Below are 20,016 nucleotides of genomic sequence, written 5' to 3'. Positions count from 1 at the left end.
GTATTTTTATAGGTTGAAAAATATTTCAAAATTTCTTCCATTGCAACAGTCACAAAATTGATCAGTATGTATTCGTCGTAAATATGTTTTTCAAGTTACAAAAGTTACAAACTAATCAAAATATTTCTTACTTGCTTTACTTTAGTGTTTCACGTAAATAATACAAACTAGACAAATTTTAATAAACTAGTTAAGACATGTATAGTACAGTTGCTTTTATCATAATGAATTATTGTTTGTTTTTTCTGTTCATAAAAGGTAATCACTTGTATTTTACAATATCATAAATTTCAATTCGTTATAAGAAATGCATGATTTATAATCAAATAATTGAGAAATTTATAAATGTGTATATAATTTTATTGAAATATTATATTGAGGTTATGTATGTATATAATTAGATTATGACCAGAAACCTAAATTTGGTTTTTAATACATAGTATGTAATAAATATAAATTTTGTTGACAAGTTGTTTTTTTTTAAATTTGGAACAAAATGTTTTCATACATATTTATTTTAAATGATATCAAGTTTTAAACTTTATTAAAATAATGTACATTAATGTGTGACAAGTTTCAAAATTCCTTAGGTAATGTTAAAATATTAGTTTATAATGAAAAAATTGATATTAATAATAAATAGTACTTATATTTTATTATGTATTGGACGTAGTAATAAATAATAAATATATTTTCGGATATTACTTACTGCAGGATGTAATTTTTGAACAGATAGGAAAAACTAAAAAATTAAGTTGTTCAAAATGTGTTACTGCAGTTATACCTGTCAACAGAGATTTGTTTGAAATTTTTTGAAAATGGCTTTAATAAATATACTGAAAAATATCCAGATGAAAAAGCTATCCAGCATTCAAAAATTAATAAACTCGTACATATAATAATCTCGTACGAGGAATGTAGATTGCATGTCAAATTTATGAAGAAATTGTGTAATGAAAATATGAATCAATATAATATTATTAACATCAGTATTTTCAAGATTTCTTAATATATCAACCATTCATTCAAACTGTTTTTATGTTCTTAGTATCCAAAGAAAATATATTTATGAAGTTGTACTAATAATTTACAATATTTATTTGTTGTATTATATGTATACGTGAGTGCAGGAAAATATTGCGTATCCATTGTGTTTAGTGGTCCAAATGATAGTGCTGAAAGTTTAGCAGCACAACATTCTCAGGGTAGTTTGCTGCCCGGTATATCAATGTACCTAACTTAAAAATTGTTGCCTATAACCTGTGAAGATTACAGAGGATGTTTAAAAACTGCTGTTCAAGATCCTGATCCAGTTGTGGTTTTAGAAAATAAAGTACTTTATAATGTTGTATTTCCTGTATCAGATGAAGTTATCCATAAAAATTTTATAGTATCTATCAGTAAAGCTCAAATTGAAAAACTGGGCCAACATATTACTTTAATCTGGATATGGTCAAGCTATTCTGTATATACTGAAAGCAGCTGAAACTCTGTCAGGACATGAAATAGAAGCAGAAGTGATTAATTTACATTCTTTTAGACCTCTAGATTGGGAAACAATTTTTAAGTCAGTTACAGAAACCCATAGAGTAATGACTATGGAATTAGGATGGCCTGTTAGTGGAATGAGTTCTGAAATAGTGACAACTATAATGGAAAATCCAATACTTTTTCAACTTGATATCTCAGCTGTTCATTGCACAAGTATTGATGTACCTATGCCATGGGTAGAAAATATTGAATATGAATATACATCTAAAGATCGTCATATTGTAGATTTTATTAAGAAAGTTTATATCATGAAAATGTAAATCTGTTATCTGTCTTGAAAATAAAATTCTACTTACTAAAGAATCCTTTAATTTTCTTTCTATGATGTTGCACAATACATTTATGATGATGAATTGAAGGTAGTGGTTTAAACATGGGTAATTTAGCTGTATTGTATTCAGGTTATAAATTCTTATAGAATGTAAATCATTTGGATCTAAGGTGCCATTTGAATAAGTACTTAAAATGTTTGACCATGTTTTTAAAGTACCATAGATAAATCTACTATCTAAAAATGGAGTTATTTCATTTAACTGCAATATATTATTTTTAATCTGAGAATGTTAAATGATTAATTATCTCACTAAACAGAATGTAGAAACCTCTTGAGATGGATTATTAGGTGAGTGATCAGTTTTTATATCATGACGTATACGTGGCATTTCAGAATGACCAAATTTAATTCTGTAATGATGTCCACTTGGAATTTTAATATTGAAATATTGTGGTGGACTTGCTGGTCTTTGTGCATCTAAAATTTCTTCTACAACTTATTGCTCTAAGTACGTTACACTTATAATAATATAATGTCATAATTAAATGAAATATTAATTACCTTTTTAATAATAAATTTAATATCTTATAGCATATCAAAAAATATAAGTAGTGCATTTTTGTCTGTTTTGAATTTAGATCCAATACTACCTCTAAAAAGTTCGTAATTTATTTCTAATGGTTATGGCCTATCAGAACCTGAAGGCTTGTATACATCATCTTCATAAGCAGCAGGCCATCTTAATAAAAATCCGGTATATCCAGGTATTCTCCATAACATCCAATTAATAACCAATCCAACAATCTCTGTTTATGTTCTTAAACTTCAGTTTTATTTGGCTTTTTAATATCTTTAGATCATATAGTTTGAAGTAGTAATTCATGCAAGCAATTTGTTATATTGATATTATTTTATTTATTAAAATTATGCAATGCAAAATACGATAGTATGAGTTGATATTAGGGTACTGAAATTTAACGATGTCTCAAAATTCTATTGAAAAATTGGGTCAATCAACCAACAGAAGTAAATAATAATTAAATAAAACTAAATATACATATTCTATCTTAGTAATAAGATGTGGTATTAGAAAGATTCATTAATGCACTACAATTTAAATATTTGTTTTAGCTTTGCATTCTTCAACAATAAGAATTGTGAGCAGGAAAACTATTCTACATATGTAATATATATATCTATATTTGTACAATAAGAAAATACAGAAAACCACGAAGAATGAATCACATTTATTATTGGATAACCAAGAATGTATTTTTATAGTACTGAAGCTATTGTTAAGTCAATTTTAGTAAAGAAGGAATATAATTAATTTAAGTATTAAATTTATACATTTTTATGTGATATAGTATAGCAATTATATAATAATGCATAAACCACGAGAAAAAGTTTTTTGGTTTGCAATAGTTAGTAGGATAACAGTTTTAATTTTACAATTTATGTTTAATCTTGTATGTCCTGATCATCATGCAGATGCATTTAGAAGTCCTATCAATAACTCTGAAAGAGTTTCGTTATATGACAATATAATTATATTTTTCCTTGGTGGTCTTACACGATGGGATGGTGAATACTTTATACATATTGCCAAATACGGCTATACGTATGAAAATACTTTGGCATTTTATCCATTATATCCTATGTTAATACGAATTATTGCTATTTTTGTAAGAAAAATAATCTTTATATTGAATACTCACAGCTCTATTATTATAGCAGCTATATTGATTAATACTATATGTTTTGTAAAATCTACTATTATATTTTATGATCTCAGTAAAATAATATTGAAAAAAACAAATCTAGCTTATAAAGCAGCAATACTTTATTGCATAAATCCAGCTACCATATTCTTTTCTGCTATTTACTCAGAGTCATTATTTGCTTATTTAACATACTATAGTATGTTAGGATCTATTAAGTTTGATCCATATGTATCTTTTCCAATAGGTTTATCTATTCTTACAAGATCAAATGGTATGCTTAATATTGGCTTTCCTATATATTTTGGATTAAAAGAATTATGTCATAAATATTTAACAAAGTATGCAAACTTTTCATTAAAAACTATAAGCCAATTTTTATTTAAAAAAACTACTTTAAAAAGTGGTATTTTAATGTGCAATACAATAATTATATCAATAGTCCCATTTATTTTGTTACAAATATATAATTACATTACATTTTGTATTCCACATTCTAATCAAATATTTATTCCTAAACATATTGATAATCATAGTAGAATGAATAATTTAATATTAGCAGGTAGTAATAACATAGAATGGTGTCATACTAAAGTTCCAATAGCATATTCATATATACAACAAAAGTATTGGAATATAGGTTTTTTCAATTATTATGAAATAAAGCAAATACCAAACTTTATTCTAGCATTTCCAATATTAAGTATTATGGTTGTATGTATAAAAGAATACTTTCTAGAACACAGAAAATATTTTTGTACATTGGGATTTATTCAGATTGCTGACAATAAAGAGCTTGTTAAAACAAAGAAATATCCAATTGAAATGTTAGTGTTCATTATTCACGGTTTATTCTTGACTATATTTTGTATTCTTTTCATGCATATTCAAGTAAGCACCCGTTTAATAAGTTCAGCAAGTCCATTGATATATTGGTATTGTGCTTTAACTATGCGTTCTACACTTTGCAATGATGATAATGTGATACATGAAAATGAAGAAAACATATTTTCTAGATGGAAAATATATTTTTTAATTCCAAAAAAATATGTTTTGAAGGATAAGCTTATATTATTCTACTTTCTAGGATTCACAATTTTAGGTTGTTTTATGTTTCCAAACTTTCTACCATGGACATAATGTATACACATATTGTACAGAATTTATGTTAGTAATCATAATAATCTTGTAATTAATGTAAGTACATCATTGTATGGATAATAAACATATACTCAAATACAAAGTTTATGTAATATCTTATTTTGCAATAAAGAATATATTTTAATGTTAATTGTTGCAATACATTAATCAAGATTAAGCAATATAGTTTTAAGTTTAACGAATTAAAACATGAAATGCATACCTTGTATGAAAATTTTTAATTGTGATTATACAGGGTACAAAAGAGATTATTTAACATGTGACTTTTTATGTTTAAGTATTTCAATTGGTGTCAGGTAAAGTGTTTGTGCACAAACGGAACATTTGTATGCTTGCGTATTAAACTTTCGCTTAATGCTTTCAGGATATTTTTCAGTTTCTTTTGTATGTTGTTGTGTACAAACTTCTTGATGCTGTAACTTTTCTATATTTGTAAGAATTGTTTGAATATTACAAGTTTGACAATGCCATTCTGTTTCCAACATTTCTACAGAAAGTTTATTGCTCCATTCTGTTTCTCTTAAACTAAAAGAAAGAAATTATAATTCATATATTTTATAATTTACAATATGTTGGTATTAGAAATACATTTGGAAATGATTTACCAATTATATGTAATTATGTTTGATACACGAACTCCTCCTTTAGTTAAATTAGGGGTCACTGTAAAATCGGATTGGAAAGGATTTGGATCTATGGATGTATTGTTTTCTTCATTTCCCACATATATTGTCTTCAAATCAGCAGGTAAAAGCCGTTTTATTGTATATGGAATTGTGGTATGCATGTAATCAATTAGTTCCTGAGTAAGTGTGTATTCAATTTCATTAAAATCTTGTTTCTCATCATTACTGGTATTTGAGTCTGCATAATATTTGTGATATTTAGTAACATTAATGTATTATTTTAAAACATTATATTAAAAATGATGTTCTAAAAAGAGAAAAATAATAGATTACAGTTTTTACATATATTCCATTTAATACCTTGTAATTGTTGATTTAATAAAAAATCCCATTTATTCCGTAATTTGTTAGCTTTCATCAATAAAGTTTGGCCACTGTCAGGTGCAGGAAATTCTAATGCTAACCATGAATCGCATATTATTCTACAAAACAAAATATGTTTATATATGTATATCAATACAATTCATTTTTAAAATTAAATATAATATGTGTAATGTATACTTACATTGAAAGTGTACTATTTGTATCAATTTCACGTGCAAATAAAAGTAATGTTTGTGCAGCAGGCATTCTAAGTGTATTTACTAAATAAGGTTTTGTTGTTTCCAAAAGAGATCTGTTAATTAAAATTATGTCAATATATAATCAATTAGGTTAACTATTATTTTAGAATGTTATAAAAAAACTTACAAATATGCTAATATTGTATGTTTTGAACTAACAGGAGTTTTGCTTTTAAATCCTGGTATTGATATAATATCAGCTTCCTCTAGTTGTAATATTTGCGGATGATTTCCAAAGAAACTCATTGGGTGTAAGGCAATATACGGTTTTGCTTTTGTATGAAATAATTGCTCATTTGTTGACTATAAAATTTTATATTACATTTTGGTAAATAATAAAATTACTATATATGTATAAAATGATATTACCTTACAATAATTAAATTCATCAGGACATGCAAATTGTGGATATAAACCACTACATAATATTATTTTTAACGTTGTTAAATCTTTATAACTACATGCAGTAGCTGCTGTCAATAGATTTTGAACTTGATTTGGATCATTTTTCATTCGAAATTCAACATCTTTTATGTCAATTTCACCATCATCATGATCGTCATCTTCTAATTGTATATTAAACGATTCTAGTTTTAATTGTTTTCGTTTTCTAGGTGCACTTTGTTTATAAGTTCTTTTTAAGGATTTCAGAAGTTTTAATTCTCCATGTCTTATAGAACGTTCTGCACTAGTCATAGAAGAATCTGGTTCTGGAAGACACCTTAATAAACTGCAATCCTATAAATTGTAATTAATCGTGTTGGACAATTAATTTTTTTTATTACTTTAATAAATTGATGTTAAGAAGGTATTCATTAACCTGAAGTAAATCTTTAAATTGAGCTCTTAATTTTGTCATTTCGTAAAATCTTTGTTCTTCTAGACCTCTTCTTTTGCACCATTTTCTACTACTACTTCCGCTACCTCTAGATTCTTGCGAACTTTGTTGTTTTACTTCTAACCATTCTTTGAATGCGTTTAATAACGTTATTGGATCACCATGATCAGATTCCAACTTTTTTCTTGATGTCTTTATAGAATTATATTAATAGTATTTAATCAAGATGTTGAAACAAAATTTTAAAAAATTAAAATTTATAAATTATTTTCTGTTACCTCACACTCTGAATCCCTGTATGCTCTATTTGTAAATGGTGTTTGTATACTTAAAGCAGCAGCTAATGACAATACTGGTTCAACCTGATGGAAAATTGAGCCCATTATTAACATTTTTCCAATTGTTATATCAACAGGTAGACGTGCAAGTGTTTTTCCAATGCATGTTATTTTTTCATTATCAGTAAGGGCACCCTGGAATGAAGAACGTATATTTTAATTATTCTTTGATTCAGTATTTTATAAAAATTTAATGAATATATACATACATGATCTTTTAAAGATAATATAGAATTTTCTATGCTTTCCGCTGGTGGCGGTTCTATGAATGGAAATTTTCGTGTATCTGGAAGCCCCATTGCTATCATTTGTAATAATAAAGAATCTAAAGGCACACGTTGTAATTCCGGCGTTGAATACTTTTCTAAAGCCTTGTATTCTTCCTCTGAATATAATCTGTCCAAATGTATTTATTTCTTGTTTCAAATTTTTATTATGTCAAATTATAAAAATACTATTAAACATCTATTGTAATTTATTATAATACCTATAGCACACACCAGGTCCAGTTCTACCAGCTCTTCCTTTTCGTTGTTCTGCACTGGCTTTACTAATCCAGAATTCTTTGAGTCGTTGCATTTTGCATGATGGATCATAACTCATTTCCTTTACTTTTCCACTATCAGCAACAAATCTGATACCATCAATAGTAATGGAAGTTTCAGCAATATTAGTAGATACAATGCATTTTCTTACTCCATCAGGAGCATAATCAAATACCTTTAAAGAGAGAATAAATGTAAGTTGTTTAATTACAAATGTATGGTTTTTCAAGTAAAAGTATGTTTATAAAATTTTACTTTATCTTGCTCACTAATGGATAAAGTGCTATGAAGTGGTAAAACAATCCAATTATTTTTCTTCTGACTATATTCTTTCGCTGCGTCTACAACTGCAGTAATTTCACTCATCCCACTTAAAAATATTAATAAATCACCTTTTTCATCCACTAAAAAAAAAAAAGTACATTATTAGTGTAATACAGCCAGAAATATTTTGCTCTATAAATATTTTTTACCTGGATATTTTTTATCAATTAGTTGCATTATTTGTGTGTAAGGACTTGGATTAAATCTATCATTTTTATATCGAATATCTTCTATAGTAATTGGTCTATATAGTAACTGAATTGGATACAATCTTCCAGGAACCTATACGTATAAACTAATTACAGTGATTATTCATTACTATAAATATTCTTTAAAAGTATTTGTTAATTGTGAATGATTATAAATATACCTGTATTACTCTAACATCTTCTTTTGCAAAATAATTATTAAAAAGTTCAATGTTGATAGTGGCAGACATAAGTACTAATTTTAAATCGTGTCTTTGATTAATAACACACTTCATAATGCCTAGGAGAAAATCTCCATGCAAATGACGTTCATGTACTTCATCCAAAAGAACCACATCATAAGGCAATAGTTCAGACTCACCAGATAACTGTGCAGAATATATAATTAGATAATATTCATATTTCTATCATGTACATTATTATTATGTTCTAAGTATTATTATATCTATAGATTAAAATATTATTGATTGATTACATTCTTATTTTTACCTGTCTTAACAGCAAACCTTCTGTTATAAAGGTAATTTTAGTTTCTTGATTTCTTTGTTTTTCAAAACGAATTTGATAACCAACATCATTACGATTCTCTGTTAATGTTTCAAAAGCAACACGTTTAGCCAAAGATATACATGCTATTCTTCTGGGTTGTGTACATGCTATAAGAAATTATGTAGTAATGAAATAAATAATGTTTGCAAAGATTTTGACTTATAAAAATAAGTCATTACTACTTATGTTGTGTAATAGGATATTTTCTACTTTATATATAAAATATTTGTTATAAGTACCAATTTTTTGAAAACCTGCTACATATAAATATTGAGGCACTTGAGTGGATTTTCCACAACCAGTGTCACCAGCTATAATGACTACCCGTTCCTTTTTTATTGCTTCAATAATTTCATGTTTATATTGATTAACTGGTAAATTTGCTTGCGATTCTCTAAGCTTTTTTAGTTTATTAAATTTTTCTTTTTGCTTAAAGTCCAAGTATAAAACAATTATGCTTTGAAATTTTAATAATTGCTCTTTTGTTAAGGCTTCTACAGGTGGAACACGTGCAAATAATTCATTGAAATTAAAACTCAATTTAAAATTTATGCAATGTAATTTGTGATACATTTCTGGTACATTAATGGTATTTAAAGAAAAGTTAGGCAAAGTATCTGGAGTATTTAGTTTTTTTTGCACAGTTTCATATTTATTAACAAATTTCCAAAAATCTTCAATATCTTGTACAACACTTAGATTTCCTGAAAATGTTTTATTCAATTCGTGCTTGTATTTGCTAAAATAAAAATTCTCATAATCTTTATTAAATTTATTATAGGTTTCTCTTTTTCGTTTATCATCGTATTGGTATTCGTAGTTGGATTTATTATTAAATTCGTATCGTGAACTCATATTTTAAGAAGGAAAAATATCTTAAAATATACTCATAACATAACCATACAGATATTTTTATAACTGCTTGGCGTATTTTTTACACAATACAATATTGGTACTACTTTTTATTTATTTACATTTTATTTGAGCTTGTTGAATGTCAATGAATTTAATGATTTGTTACAATTGGTTAAAATTATACAAATATTTATTGACAATTAATTTCTCAAAGTATAATTCCAATGAATGGTTCTAAGTTTGAAGAAAGTATTACAAAATTATTATATTTAACATTTATACTTAGATCAGTAATATTTGTCTATTTAGATCAACTATTTTACAATAATTTGATATTAAGTTTACACTAAATAAACTTTAAAGTTAAATGAATATAAAATATGAAATATTAATCTTTTAATTGCATTTGTTATTATTTTATTCTTAAATGTTAAAGAAATAAACTTTAGTAAATCAAATAATAACTGATATAATTTTTGATCAAAGATTATTGAAACCATAGACAAGATATAAAACAGATGATTCATTTTATGGAAGTAGATGTCACAATCTGAAATACCGACCTCGTAAAATATCAGTGGTCTAGCACGACCTCTACATTTAAGAACGTGTTTCAATGCTTCGTTCTTATCATCTGTTATTATAATGACGAAAGTTTAAATCAAATGTTATTTACACATTATACGGTCGTATGGTTCTAAAAATAAGATAATTAAATTGCACAAATTATGAACCGTATAATATATTGAAGGCTAATGATTTCCAAAATATTTACATAAAGTGAACGGATAGAAGGGATGACATTAGAAAAGTGTAATAATTCATAACAATAAATTATAAATCGCAAAATTATACATTGGCCAGGTATATTAGTTTTAGTTTTATAGCTAGAGTTTTTTTTACTTAAAACATCTTTGACCATATTATCATATACGTTTCAACAATGTTATTCAAGATACAGGGTAATGAAGTTTAACTCTATAGATAAAATATGTTATAGGTTTTGCATTTAACTTGCATTTAACATTTAACTATTTATTTTAATAAATAAATAATATTAGCAGAACGAATAAACTCCATGAAACAACGATCATATGTTATTTTTATTAACATGTTTGCTATTCGATTCAAGCCACAAGTGACAATGTGTTACTATTTGACAAGGTGGTATGATTTTATTTGAAACATTAGAATATTACAGAAGTGATAGTTTTCCAAATTCAGTTAGCGTACTAACTAATAGGTAACCAATAGAGAAATGTTTATTAAACATCTTTATGTTGGTAACTAAAAAATCATGTTTTATGAATTGTGTTACTTTAGAAATACATGTGAGATATCATAAAGACATATTTGCAAGTTTTGTGTAAATGGCATTCCTTGTCACAAATTTAAATAATTTTTTTATAGTCCTATAATTTTGAAAATAAAGAAATGTAATATAATTTCATTTAATTATTTTCATTTGTTTAATATATTGTATCATTCATCATCAACCAAAGCAATTCTGTGTTATAGTTTCTAACTGTATATAATACAAATATATCATTGGCTGCTCCGGTTGCTACTTCTCTTACCTTTGTGGAAACTGCAATAACAGATTGGATTTTAGGCGAAGAAAAAAATACATAGAAGTTTGTGTATCATTTGTTATCCTGTAATATCCATCATGAGAGTATTGTAGAAATTATGTGAATTATAACTTTCATATATATATATATATTGAAACGACAATAGTATTGTTTGGAAGAGTTCTTTGATGTTGCGATAAAATAGATAAAACTATACGATCTTACTTTTATTTTGTATTTTGATAATAATGATGATGTAAAATAATATTTTTGTACTTTTCTAATTGTATAGTTTTATCATTTATTTATTCACTTAATTATATTCTGATATTACGTTTTTGTTTTCCCGAGTTAAGTAGGATAATAAAATGCATTGTGTATGATTTAGTTATATAGATATAAAATACAGTTTCTTATTACATATTGTTAAGTATTACCATTAGTTGCATGCTGTTATAAAATATATGGAATATGTATGACATTACGACGTTTTATTAGTACTGAAAATATTTGGTATTATGCTCATTTATTTATTTCAAGTTAATAACTGTGTTACAAAATATAATTCATTCTGGGATTTCCATCTTTAGGTATTTTAACATTTTTTCTTACATTTATGAAGAAATAATAACTATGTTAATAGATAATACAAACTTATCAATGGATCAGTATAAATTGTCAATATATCCATGATATTTACATGCAAACCATAATTGTCCATATATACATATAACGCAAATAGCACCAAATAGGAATAAAAGTTGTAGGCGGTTCAGTTGACAACTTACGTTGCAAAAAAATGTATAGATTCATAGAGTTGATGGTAGAGTATCACAGTAGAACAGATCAAATTCTATGCATTTTTGCCAAGGGACCTTTTTTCACTGCTGTTGATACCAATATTTTGGGTTTACGATTGTTTCGATTGTTGGATAATTTTCCCCGTAACAAAGATTGCAGTCTGTGATTATTTATAACCGACGAGAAAGATTAAGTGGAAAAACAATAAAGCGAAGTGAAGGTAGTTAGAAATAAAGATTATTATTACAAATATTTACAATTAGTGTATGTAAGTAAGATCAGGTTGATCTATGCACAATAAAACATTTAGAAATTATACATAACTGCTAATTATCCTCTTGTACAACATGTTTGTTGCAACACAATTTCAAAAATATTTTTACTTTCACGCTATTACACTATAGCTTATCTTAACACATATTACCTGTTATATTTGTAGATAAAAATACCTTGCACGTTCAGAAATTTTGATTTGCTTGGAACAATGTGTATACACTTAATAGAACGGAAATGGCACTCTGATTCACGGTGAAATGAAATAATTTCTTCCGTTTTCATAAACCACACGCTTTTCGTTCACAATTTATTGTGAACACATTTGTGGAATGTTTTTGTTGAATGTAGTTATGAACTTATTAAAAAAAGGTAATATACAACTTTCTTGAATGCATTCTCATCTTACTCGACAAATTTAATTTTTTAAATTTGGTAGAGAGAAGGCTCCATTATTGAAGGTAGAATACATCTTCAAAGGTTGTAAAGTTCATTCAAGTATTCACATTCCAGCCATATTGCGTTTTTGTTGGTCCCTTCCTTTTGTAATATAATTCATTATTATTTCACGAGAAAGGATAATGTTAATCAAAGGAAACAAAAACATGTTTAAATAGGTGTACATATTTAGTCGATTTTACATTTTGTTATGAATACGCACGTGGCCATAATTTGTTCACAGAAGTGGTTGCATTACGTTTCAGTGATTTACAGGAGTAATTAAAATTTACATTGTTCGTGATTATAATTACGCATTATAATTGCCAAATTTTTATTCGGTTAATAAGATTATTAATTTTTTCGTGTTTCGACGTTTGCATTGTACATTAGAAGAATAGAGCAAAACGGTAATAATATCTCGTACAATTATTCACCGCGAACAGCGATGGATAGACGACGCGTGTATTAGATCTCTTATGATTACGAATTACTTATGAAACTCAAGACTAGCATTGATCAATGGCCTCCCTTTCAAGCCCGGGATTTTTTGCTCTTCAGCTTAAACCATCCCGCGCTCTTGTTCGGATCGCGTGGAACAGATGTGGACCTGCTTAGTTCTGGTTTCGAATTAACGCTCCGTGACTTGGTGGCCAATGATTCCGTGGAAACAGTTCTATCCACCTTCTGTTTGTCCTTCGATTTCAGTGTACTGCGATTGATCGTGCCTAAAAGAGTAAGCGTCCCAACGTTAATACAAGCTATTTCAATTGCAACGTATCAATTTGATAATATAAATACAATCACTGTATTACAAAAGTGACAGAATCAATTGATCGTTTAAATTCACTTCTTCTTTTGACTTTTACTTTGACTACACTCTGCCCACTTGTCACTTTGTTTTAACGACAGCGACGAAGTGGACAAACAGTGTGGAGAAATTAGCACTACAGTGGTCTTGAGTGGTTAGTTGATTTTGGCTCGACTATAGTTTTTAGTACAATCCAAAAGCGGATGATTCTTCACGATAAAATAAGTAAAGGATACGCAATATAATATTTTCTCCTAAGCTGTAAGAATTTTCGAGTAACGGATGTAATTGTCACACGAGCTTTGTAGGTTTCGATATTACATTATATCTATAGAGGCAATTTAAAATATTTACTTTATTCAAAGAACATAAACCGTTGGTCTGGACAAAGATGAATTCTTCGAACGATGGTTATCGTAAAAGTCTGTTAAATTATTTTAATTCTTAAGTAGGCTATTTATTAATTAGATCTATCCCAAGGTCTATCCCAAGATTGTAATTCGTGACGAATTTCTTACGGTCGACCATGCGTTAAATAAGAGTAACAAATCTGATTTTACTTTCAATCTCAACATGTACGTGCAAGGATGATAAATTTGGACGAGATCAACAACAATCGTTGCGCTAAAGATAACGTTCAGGAATAGAGACTTTTAATATTTTCTACTTATCGACGAAGAATTGGTTTAAACATCCGGACTATATCTTCCGCGAAAGTTCTGTTTTTATTAAAAAAAAGTCTTGTTTTCAATTTATTTGTAGAAGTATCGTACCGTTTAAAAATCTAATTGCAAATACGGCACGATTTTCCCGTGCGTTTAAATTTAAAAATGATTTAAGAAAGCTGCCAAAGGTAAAATCCGAATAGGGTTCCACATATTTTAGTTCGCCTCTCAATTGTATTACAAAAAATTAAATACGTTACTTATGTGACAACGATAATAAAAAATTGGGCTTTTCTTGGAATTAAGAAAAGAAGAACAAATTGGAGAGGTTGATGGAACTTCTACTTACGTACATATATTACAAATATAAGCACGCTTACTTAAGGATCAACACGATATCGGTTCGCACGAGAAATCGTCGCGTCGTTTTTATCGAATTCGCGAGCAAGACATTTTTTTAAGTCGCGTGTTTTTTTCGATCGTGATCTCTCGGTATAGAGAAAAATAATTTCGCAGTTTTGCGCTTAATTTTGGACGAGGAGTCACCGTCCGTTCGGTCGATACGAATTAGGCCACAGCTTGAAGTTTACCGGTTTTCGAGAGATTGTCCTTGCTTCGTCGAGCGTCTTTTCCTCGACGACTTAGCGTCTCGCGACTTCTTTGTCTGCGCCTCATGGTCGCCATTGGCTTCGGATGTAGTTGTTGATCGTAATTTATTTCGAAAGGTTCCCTGTAGTGTCTCGGCTTCCATGGCGCGAGAACGCTTACGCTCCTCGACACTGTTCTCGTGTGCGATTGTAGAGGTCGATTTAATTCTTCCCTGCTCGCCGCTCTGCGTCTCTCGTTTGGACCAGGTATCTCGCCCACTGAAAAAAAAGGTAATAACGTTTAAAACCTACAATCAGTCCCCGATCCAGATTCCTTGACTCGTCATATTTATATACAAGGGGACTTGCAACGAGAGGTACAATCGGTGACTCAACGTGTACAAATATTCTCATATCTTTTGTTTTCTTTTTCAAATTTATCAATTCATCACTAACAAGTGCGGTAGAAATGATTTCTTAGGCTACACTTGATCGTTCGTGTTTCTAAACACAATTTACGTTCCGACTCGAAAATTTCTAAGAATGCAATACTCTATGAATTTTTCCTCGATCAATGTTTCTAAGAAAATTAAAAAAACGGAAAACGAAAATCTACGCGCAATTGAAAATCATTTTTGTATCATTACCGTACGTAAATTCGTACAATGATTTTATCCAATGCAAGTTACGTTAAATCTTGTAATAAAATATCCTTCGATTGAGACGGTATACCATCTTCGGTGTTCGTAATACTGTATCGTATAAAATCAATATAGCGTCCTCGATCAATATTTCTAAGAGAATTAGAAAACGGAAAACGAAAATCTACGCGCAATTGAAAATCATTTTTGTATCATTATCGTACGTAAATTCGTAAAATGATTTTATCCAATGCAAGCTACGTTATTAGCAAGCTACGAGAATTAGAAAACGGAAAACAAAAATCTACACGCGATACGCGCAATGAAAGATCGTCTTTGTATTATTATCGTACGTAAATTCGTAAAATGATTTTATCCAATGCAAATTACGTTGAATCTTGTAATAAAATATCCTTCGATTGAGACGGTATACCATCTTCGGCGTTCGTGCAATACTGTATCGTATAAAATCAATATACCGTTTACGGTTCGTGTATAAATGGTAGGAACTGGGAAATGCGCGTGTATTCGAATTGATGCACATAAATGCGCATCTAATTGGGCACACATCGCGGTCGATGCGTTAACGCGCTGTTAAACGGTTAACGGTCAGAGACTTTGTATGTTTTTCCGCAATCGTGTCTGTTTATCAGGGGTCTCACCTGTAGCAGCATGGAGGTATACAACGGATCTTTGCGATCTCTGAGAGTTTTGACTCTGTTGGCTACTGTCCCCTGTCGTACTCTCGCCGGAAGATAACGCGCTTTCGGCCAGTCTTGGTGGTTTCCGTGGGGGCGACAAAATGCCCAAATTGTGACGGCTGGAGTTCGTAACATCACGCCCTGAACAGGCATGGTCGTTTGCTCGTTTGTTTCTGTAAAGGGTAAACAATCGTGTAAATAACCGGTGAATATCTTGGACGTGAAAGAGTTTCGAACCGAAGCTTTATTTTTGTTCTGCATTGATAGGTATCGTTGTCGTTGTCATATCGTTCGACAAATGTCGCCTAATCGTTGCCCAATTTTTCGCGCGCAAATTGAATCGACAATATCGAGAAACAAATAAGCGAATTCAACAAGTATTTCTTTCTTTTCTCTATGTTTTTTTATTTATTTATTTATTTACTTTCTTCATCTTTCCGTTCATTAGCCGTGTCTTTGCCAAATGTTGCATTCGAGGCTCAGTTTGAACTCGTAGAATTTTACGAATGTTTTTAAATAATCCACGCGTGCATTATCTTGCGAACGAAATAACGTTCGACGGAGAGTAGGTTTCACGCTTCGAATCGACGCGTAACGAGTAACATTTTCCGGCACAATTGAAAGGAAAAAGAACGAAAAAAGGACGTAGTTCGCTTCGCGAGATCGAAGAATCGGTCATTCGTTCTACATCGATTTAATAAATATACATAAACACGTTTAGTGCCGCTGATTCACGTTCTACTTTCCGCTTGGAACGTTTCGATAATTTCGTGCAAGAAATTTTTCTTCCCGATAATTATTTTTGTAGCGTTACGGATGTTGCGAATCACGTTTTATGTACACGTACAGGGTGTCCGATCTCAATCCATAAATGCGAATTACTCGTAAACTATGCGTTGAATAAAAAATGATCCGGTCAGGAATCGAATGGTTTCAGGGGAGATGTTAGCTGTTGTAATTAGTTTTTCCGTAGATGCGTTTTCTTAAGTGGAATCGTATAATTTTTAATAGACCGATCAATGCGACTCATTATTTCTTACGAAGGAGTAGGAAGTATTAATAGGCAGTACTAACCTATTTATTCGAAAAATCGTTAGTTCGTAAGATAATTTAATCTCGATATTGCGAAGCGGTAGTAATACGGATTCCTACCGCTCTGAAACGACGTAAGGCGATATCGATTCCGACGAGCTTCTTTCATTATCGATTCGAATACGCGATATTGAAATTAAAATATCTTCGAAACATAATTTAATCTCGATAGTGCAAAGCGATAGTAGTATCACGGATTCCTACTGCTCCGAAACGACGTAAGGCGGTACTGATTCCGACGAGCTTCTTTCATTATCGATTGTAATACCATTTCGGGATATTAAAATTAAAATATCTTCGAAAGATAATTTAATCTCGATAGTGCAAAGCGATAGTAGTATCACGGATTCCTACTGCTCCGAAACGACGTAAGGCTATATCGATTCCAACGAGCTTCTCTCACTCTCGATTTGAATACCACTTCGTGGATATTGAAATTAAAATATCTTCCAGACTAACGATAATTCGAGGTAAATTGATATTTTCGTAAGAAATAACGGACCGCGTTTATCGGTGCGTTAAAAATGACACGATCCCATTTCAAAAAGCGTACATCACCCTTGTACGATCTCTACAGGCCCGTGTATGGAAAAACTAATTTACAAACCGTTCAATTCTTGTCCGGATCATTTCTCACGAAGAATACTCATTTGTAGATTAAAATCGAACACTCTGTACAATAATCATCGGGCCATTGTTCGGGCCTGTGCGGCCCGAATGGAAACCCGTGCGTGAAATTGCCACTCGACGCGTTGGTACAGCGAAAAAGAAATATTATTTCGTTGTTTTTCCGTGCTTCCGGCCACGATTCCGGTGAAGAAGGTGTAATAAAAAATGGAACGAATTGAGCTCCACTGCGCTGAAAAAATGAATTAGAAGTCGCTCTTTAGAAGTAACAAGAGCCAAAGGATATCGTGGATTGTACTAAAAAAATTTACAATAACGCGAGATATGCATCAGATTACAATGCCAACGTACTTTTCATCTTCGGTTGGTACCGAACGTTTTGCTCTTTTACATTATTTTGTACCCGTACAGAAACAAGTTTGCATTTTCCTTCTTCTCGTTAAACTTCAATAAACACATCTACGCGATAAATAAGCTCTTATGTTTACGTCGTTAACGTTACTTTTCATCATTTACAATGAAACCTTACGTTTCAACGTAATTCAACGTGTACATCAACCGTGATCGAATTCGGATACCGAGCAGGCAATTATTTCACGTGATCTACCCATACGAAGGTAAGAACGCGTGTTTCGGCTCACCTGCGATCTCTGTTAGACGAAACGGACTCCTGATCCGTATCGCCGAAGAAACGTAGGTTCTTCTGCACCGAGACTCGTTCGGGGGCGGACGAGGCTTCCTCGTCCTCGGTGCCGGTCGTCAAGATCTCGCTCTCCGGTATCCTCGGTTTCTTATCCACCGCCTGGAACAACGAAATCGTTCGATTATCGCGGGCGGTAACGGTCACGGTTCGCCGGAAAAATCGGCACCGTGCGCGAAGAAACGAAACAACGGTGGTAACGGGGTACGCGAGCTTGTATCGCGGAGCATCATCATCATCGACGATCCGAACGGAACGTGGAGGACGAGGGAAAACGTGCACGCTTTCTGCGCCTTCGCCTCGGCAGCGGTACACGAAATACAATAAAGCCGAGCACAAAGGTGTATTCTTCGCGCGGTTTCGAAAAATCCTCGGGTTCCCGCTCGTTTCCATCCGTGGCGCCTTCATGAGTCATGATCCTCCTCCTTCTCGAGACCGTTCGACTCGTCCGATAGATCATCGTCCACGGCGAGATTCACGCGCACGCAATCATCCCGAACGGCCTCTATCGAAGCGGCTAGGATCGGAATCGGGGCCCTGGACAGAGATTATTCCGCGGACCGATGGTTAAGCTAGGCAGCCCCCTGGATCGGCACTTAATCTCGCGATTAAATTAAACCACAGAGCGCGGAGTTAGTTAAGCATTTAATCAAACTGGTAATTGGAGGTTGTACCGGCCTAATGGCTCCGCTCCGTAGCGACCCGCGCTGACTGATGAATGCACCGGCTCACTCGGGCTCGCCGCGAACCCGATAACCGGACCCACGATCCATCCGTCCGCTCGTTATCGGATGCAACTCTCAAAAATGTTCGACTTCGGATTCGTACGGCTCCCAGGCCCCCTTTTCCGCCACAGGAGGCACCGCGAAACCGTCTGGGAAACGGGACGTACGTACCAAACACGCGTTGAAAATTTTACGAAAAATTCACGCTTCTTGGGGATAGATGCATCGCGCAGGGATCGTGAGAATCGAGACGTTTGCAGTTTTCTCGAGTTCGGTCGAACATCGTTTATCCGGAACGATGGAAGGAAATTGTAATTCACCGGTCGTTAAGAAATGTTCCTTTCCTTCGATTTTTCGGTACAACGTGTGTGTTCTGGAGTTGTGTCTTTAACTGTTTGAAAATGTATCGAAAGTGTAGAGTAGCTTCCGATAGGGGAACAGTATCCGATAGATTGTCGAGAATTCTCGAAATTGTGTGCACTTATAATCGACTTCAAATTTGGATACTGCATCGTTTATAGATCGCGCGTGTCTTTCACTAGGTTTCCCATTTGTTTTCTTTTGCGTTAAAGACACCGAAAAATTTGATCGAATATGCAATTTTCAAATCTCTACTTGGTCATAAATTATTGTTTCGCAAAAAATAGGTATAAAATCGCAAAAATCATCGAACAAGAGTATTAACGTTTGTCCAAATTTTTGAGTCGATTTGAACGAAAATTTTTGTAAATTTCTCGAAGAAAATTGGTATTCGTACCGATTTCGAAAAA

General features: G+C 31.2%; 4 protein-coding genes across 7 annotated transcripts in view; 2 read left to right on the top strand and 2 right to left on the bottom strand.

The window, feature by feature from the left end:
• Nucleotides 1-94: 94 nt before the first annotated feature.
• Pig-v (phosphatidylinositol glycan anchor biosynthesis class V) lies at nt 95-4,831 on the top strand. 3 transcript variants are annotated; one of them, XM_076325560.1, is made up of 4 exons: nt 95-258; nt 2,219-2,333; nt 2,464-2,589; nt 2,957-4,831. In XM_076325560.1, exon 4 carries the CDS (start codon nt 3,211-3,213, stop codon nt 4,684-4,686), a length of 1,476 nt encoding a protein of 491 aa, XP_076181675.1. In that variant the 5' UTR covers nt 95-258; nt 2,219-2,333; nt 2,464-2,589; nt 2,957-3,210; the 3' UTR covers nt 4,687-4,831. The 3 variants fall into 3 exon arrangements, with proteins under 3 accessions (XP_076181675.1, XP_076181674.1, XP_076181676.1); XM_076325559.1 differs by having other exon boundaries at nt 2,143-2,333; XM_076325561.1 differs by lacking the exon at nt 95-258 and adding an exon at nt 479-590.
• On the top strand, nt 198-1,811 carry LOC143153665 (pyruvate dehydrogenase E1 component subunit beta, mitochondrial). The gene is made up of 4 exons (XM_076325085.1): nt 198-258; nt 1,131-1,220; nt 1,269-1,400; nt 1,480-1,811. Exons 1-4 carry the CDS (start codon nt 198-200, stop codon nt 1,809-1,811), a joined length of 615 nt encoding a protein of 204 aa, XP_076181200.1.
• A 75-nt stretch (nt 4,832-4,906) lies between the features above and the next one.
• On the bottom strand, nt 4,907-9,675 carry LOC143153919 (putative ATP-dependent RNA helicase DHX34). The gene is made up of 15 exons (XM_076325558.1): nt 8,999-9,675; nt 8,700-8,866; nt 8,372-8,578; nt 8,151-8,283; nt 7,933-8,081; nt 7,620-7,852; nt 7,342-7,528; nt 7,073-7,267; nt 6,777-6,986; nt 6,326-6,694; nt 6,084-6,259; nt 5,899-6,009; nt 5,694-5,815; nt 5,313-5,571; nt 4,907-5,232 (listed from the first exon to the last, which is right to left on the bottom strand). The coding sequence occupies exons 1-15, from the start codon at nt 9,612-9,614 to the stop codon at nt 4,956-4,958; spliced, it is 3,411 nt and encodes a 1,136-aa protein (XP_076181673.1). The 5' UTR covers nt 9,615-9,675; the 3' UTR covers nt 4,907-4,955.
• A 2,526-nt stretch (nt 9,676-12,201) lies between these two features.
• Blo (bloated) overlaps nt 12,202-20,016 on the bottom strand; it is a 214,517-nt gene continuing 206,702 nt past the window's right edge. For both annotated transcript variants that reach the window (XM_076324977.1, XM_076324978.1), the window contains 4 exons: nt 18,463-18,623; nt 16,064-16,275; nt 14,764-15,039; nt 12,202-13,425 (listed from right to left, as the gene is read on the bottom strand). In XM_076324977.1, coding sequence (XP_076181092.1) covers nt 13,232-13,425; nt 14,764-15,039; nt 16,064-16,275; nt 18,463-18,623 — 843 coding nt within the window. In that variant the 3' untranslated portion in view covers nt 12,202-13,231. The remainder of the gene's footprint in view (nt 13,426-14,763; nt 15,040-16,063; nt 16,276-18,462; nt 18,624-20,016) is intronic.

This window comes from Ptiloglossa arizonensis, chromosome 13 (assembly GCF_051014685.1).
Source record: "Ptiloglossa arizonensis isolate GNS036 chromosome 13, iyPtiAriz1_principal, whole genome shotgun sequence".
NCBI lineage: Eukaryota > Metazoa > Arthropoda > Insecta > Hymenoptera > Colletidae > Ptiloglossa > Ptiloglossa arizonensis.
Note: the sequence above shows the minus strand (reverse complement) of the source record. Positions and strands in the feature narration are given on the sequence as shown.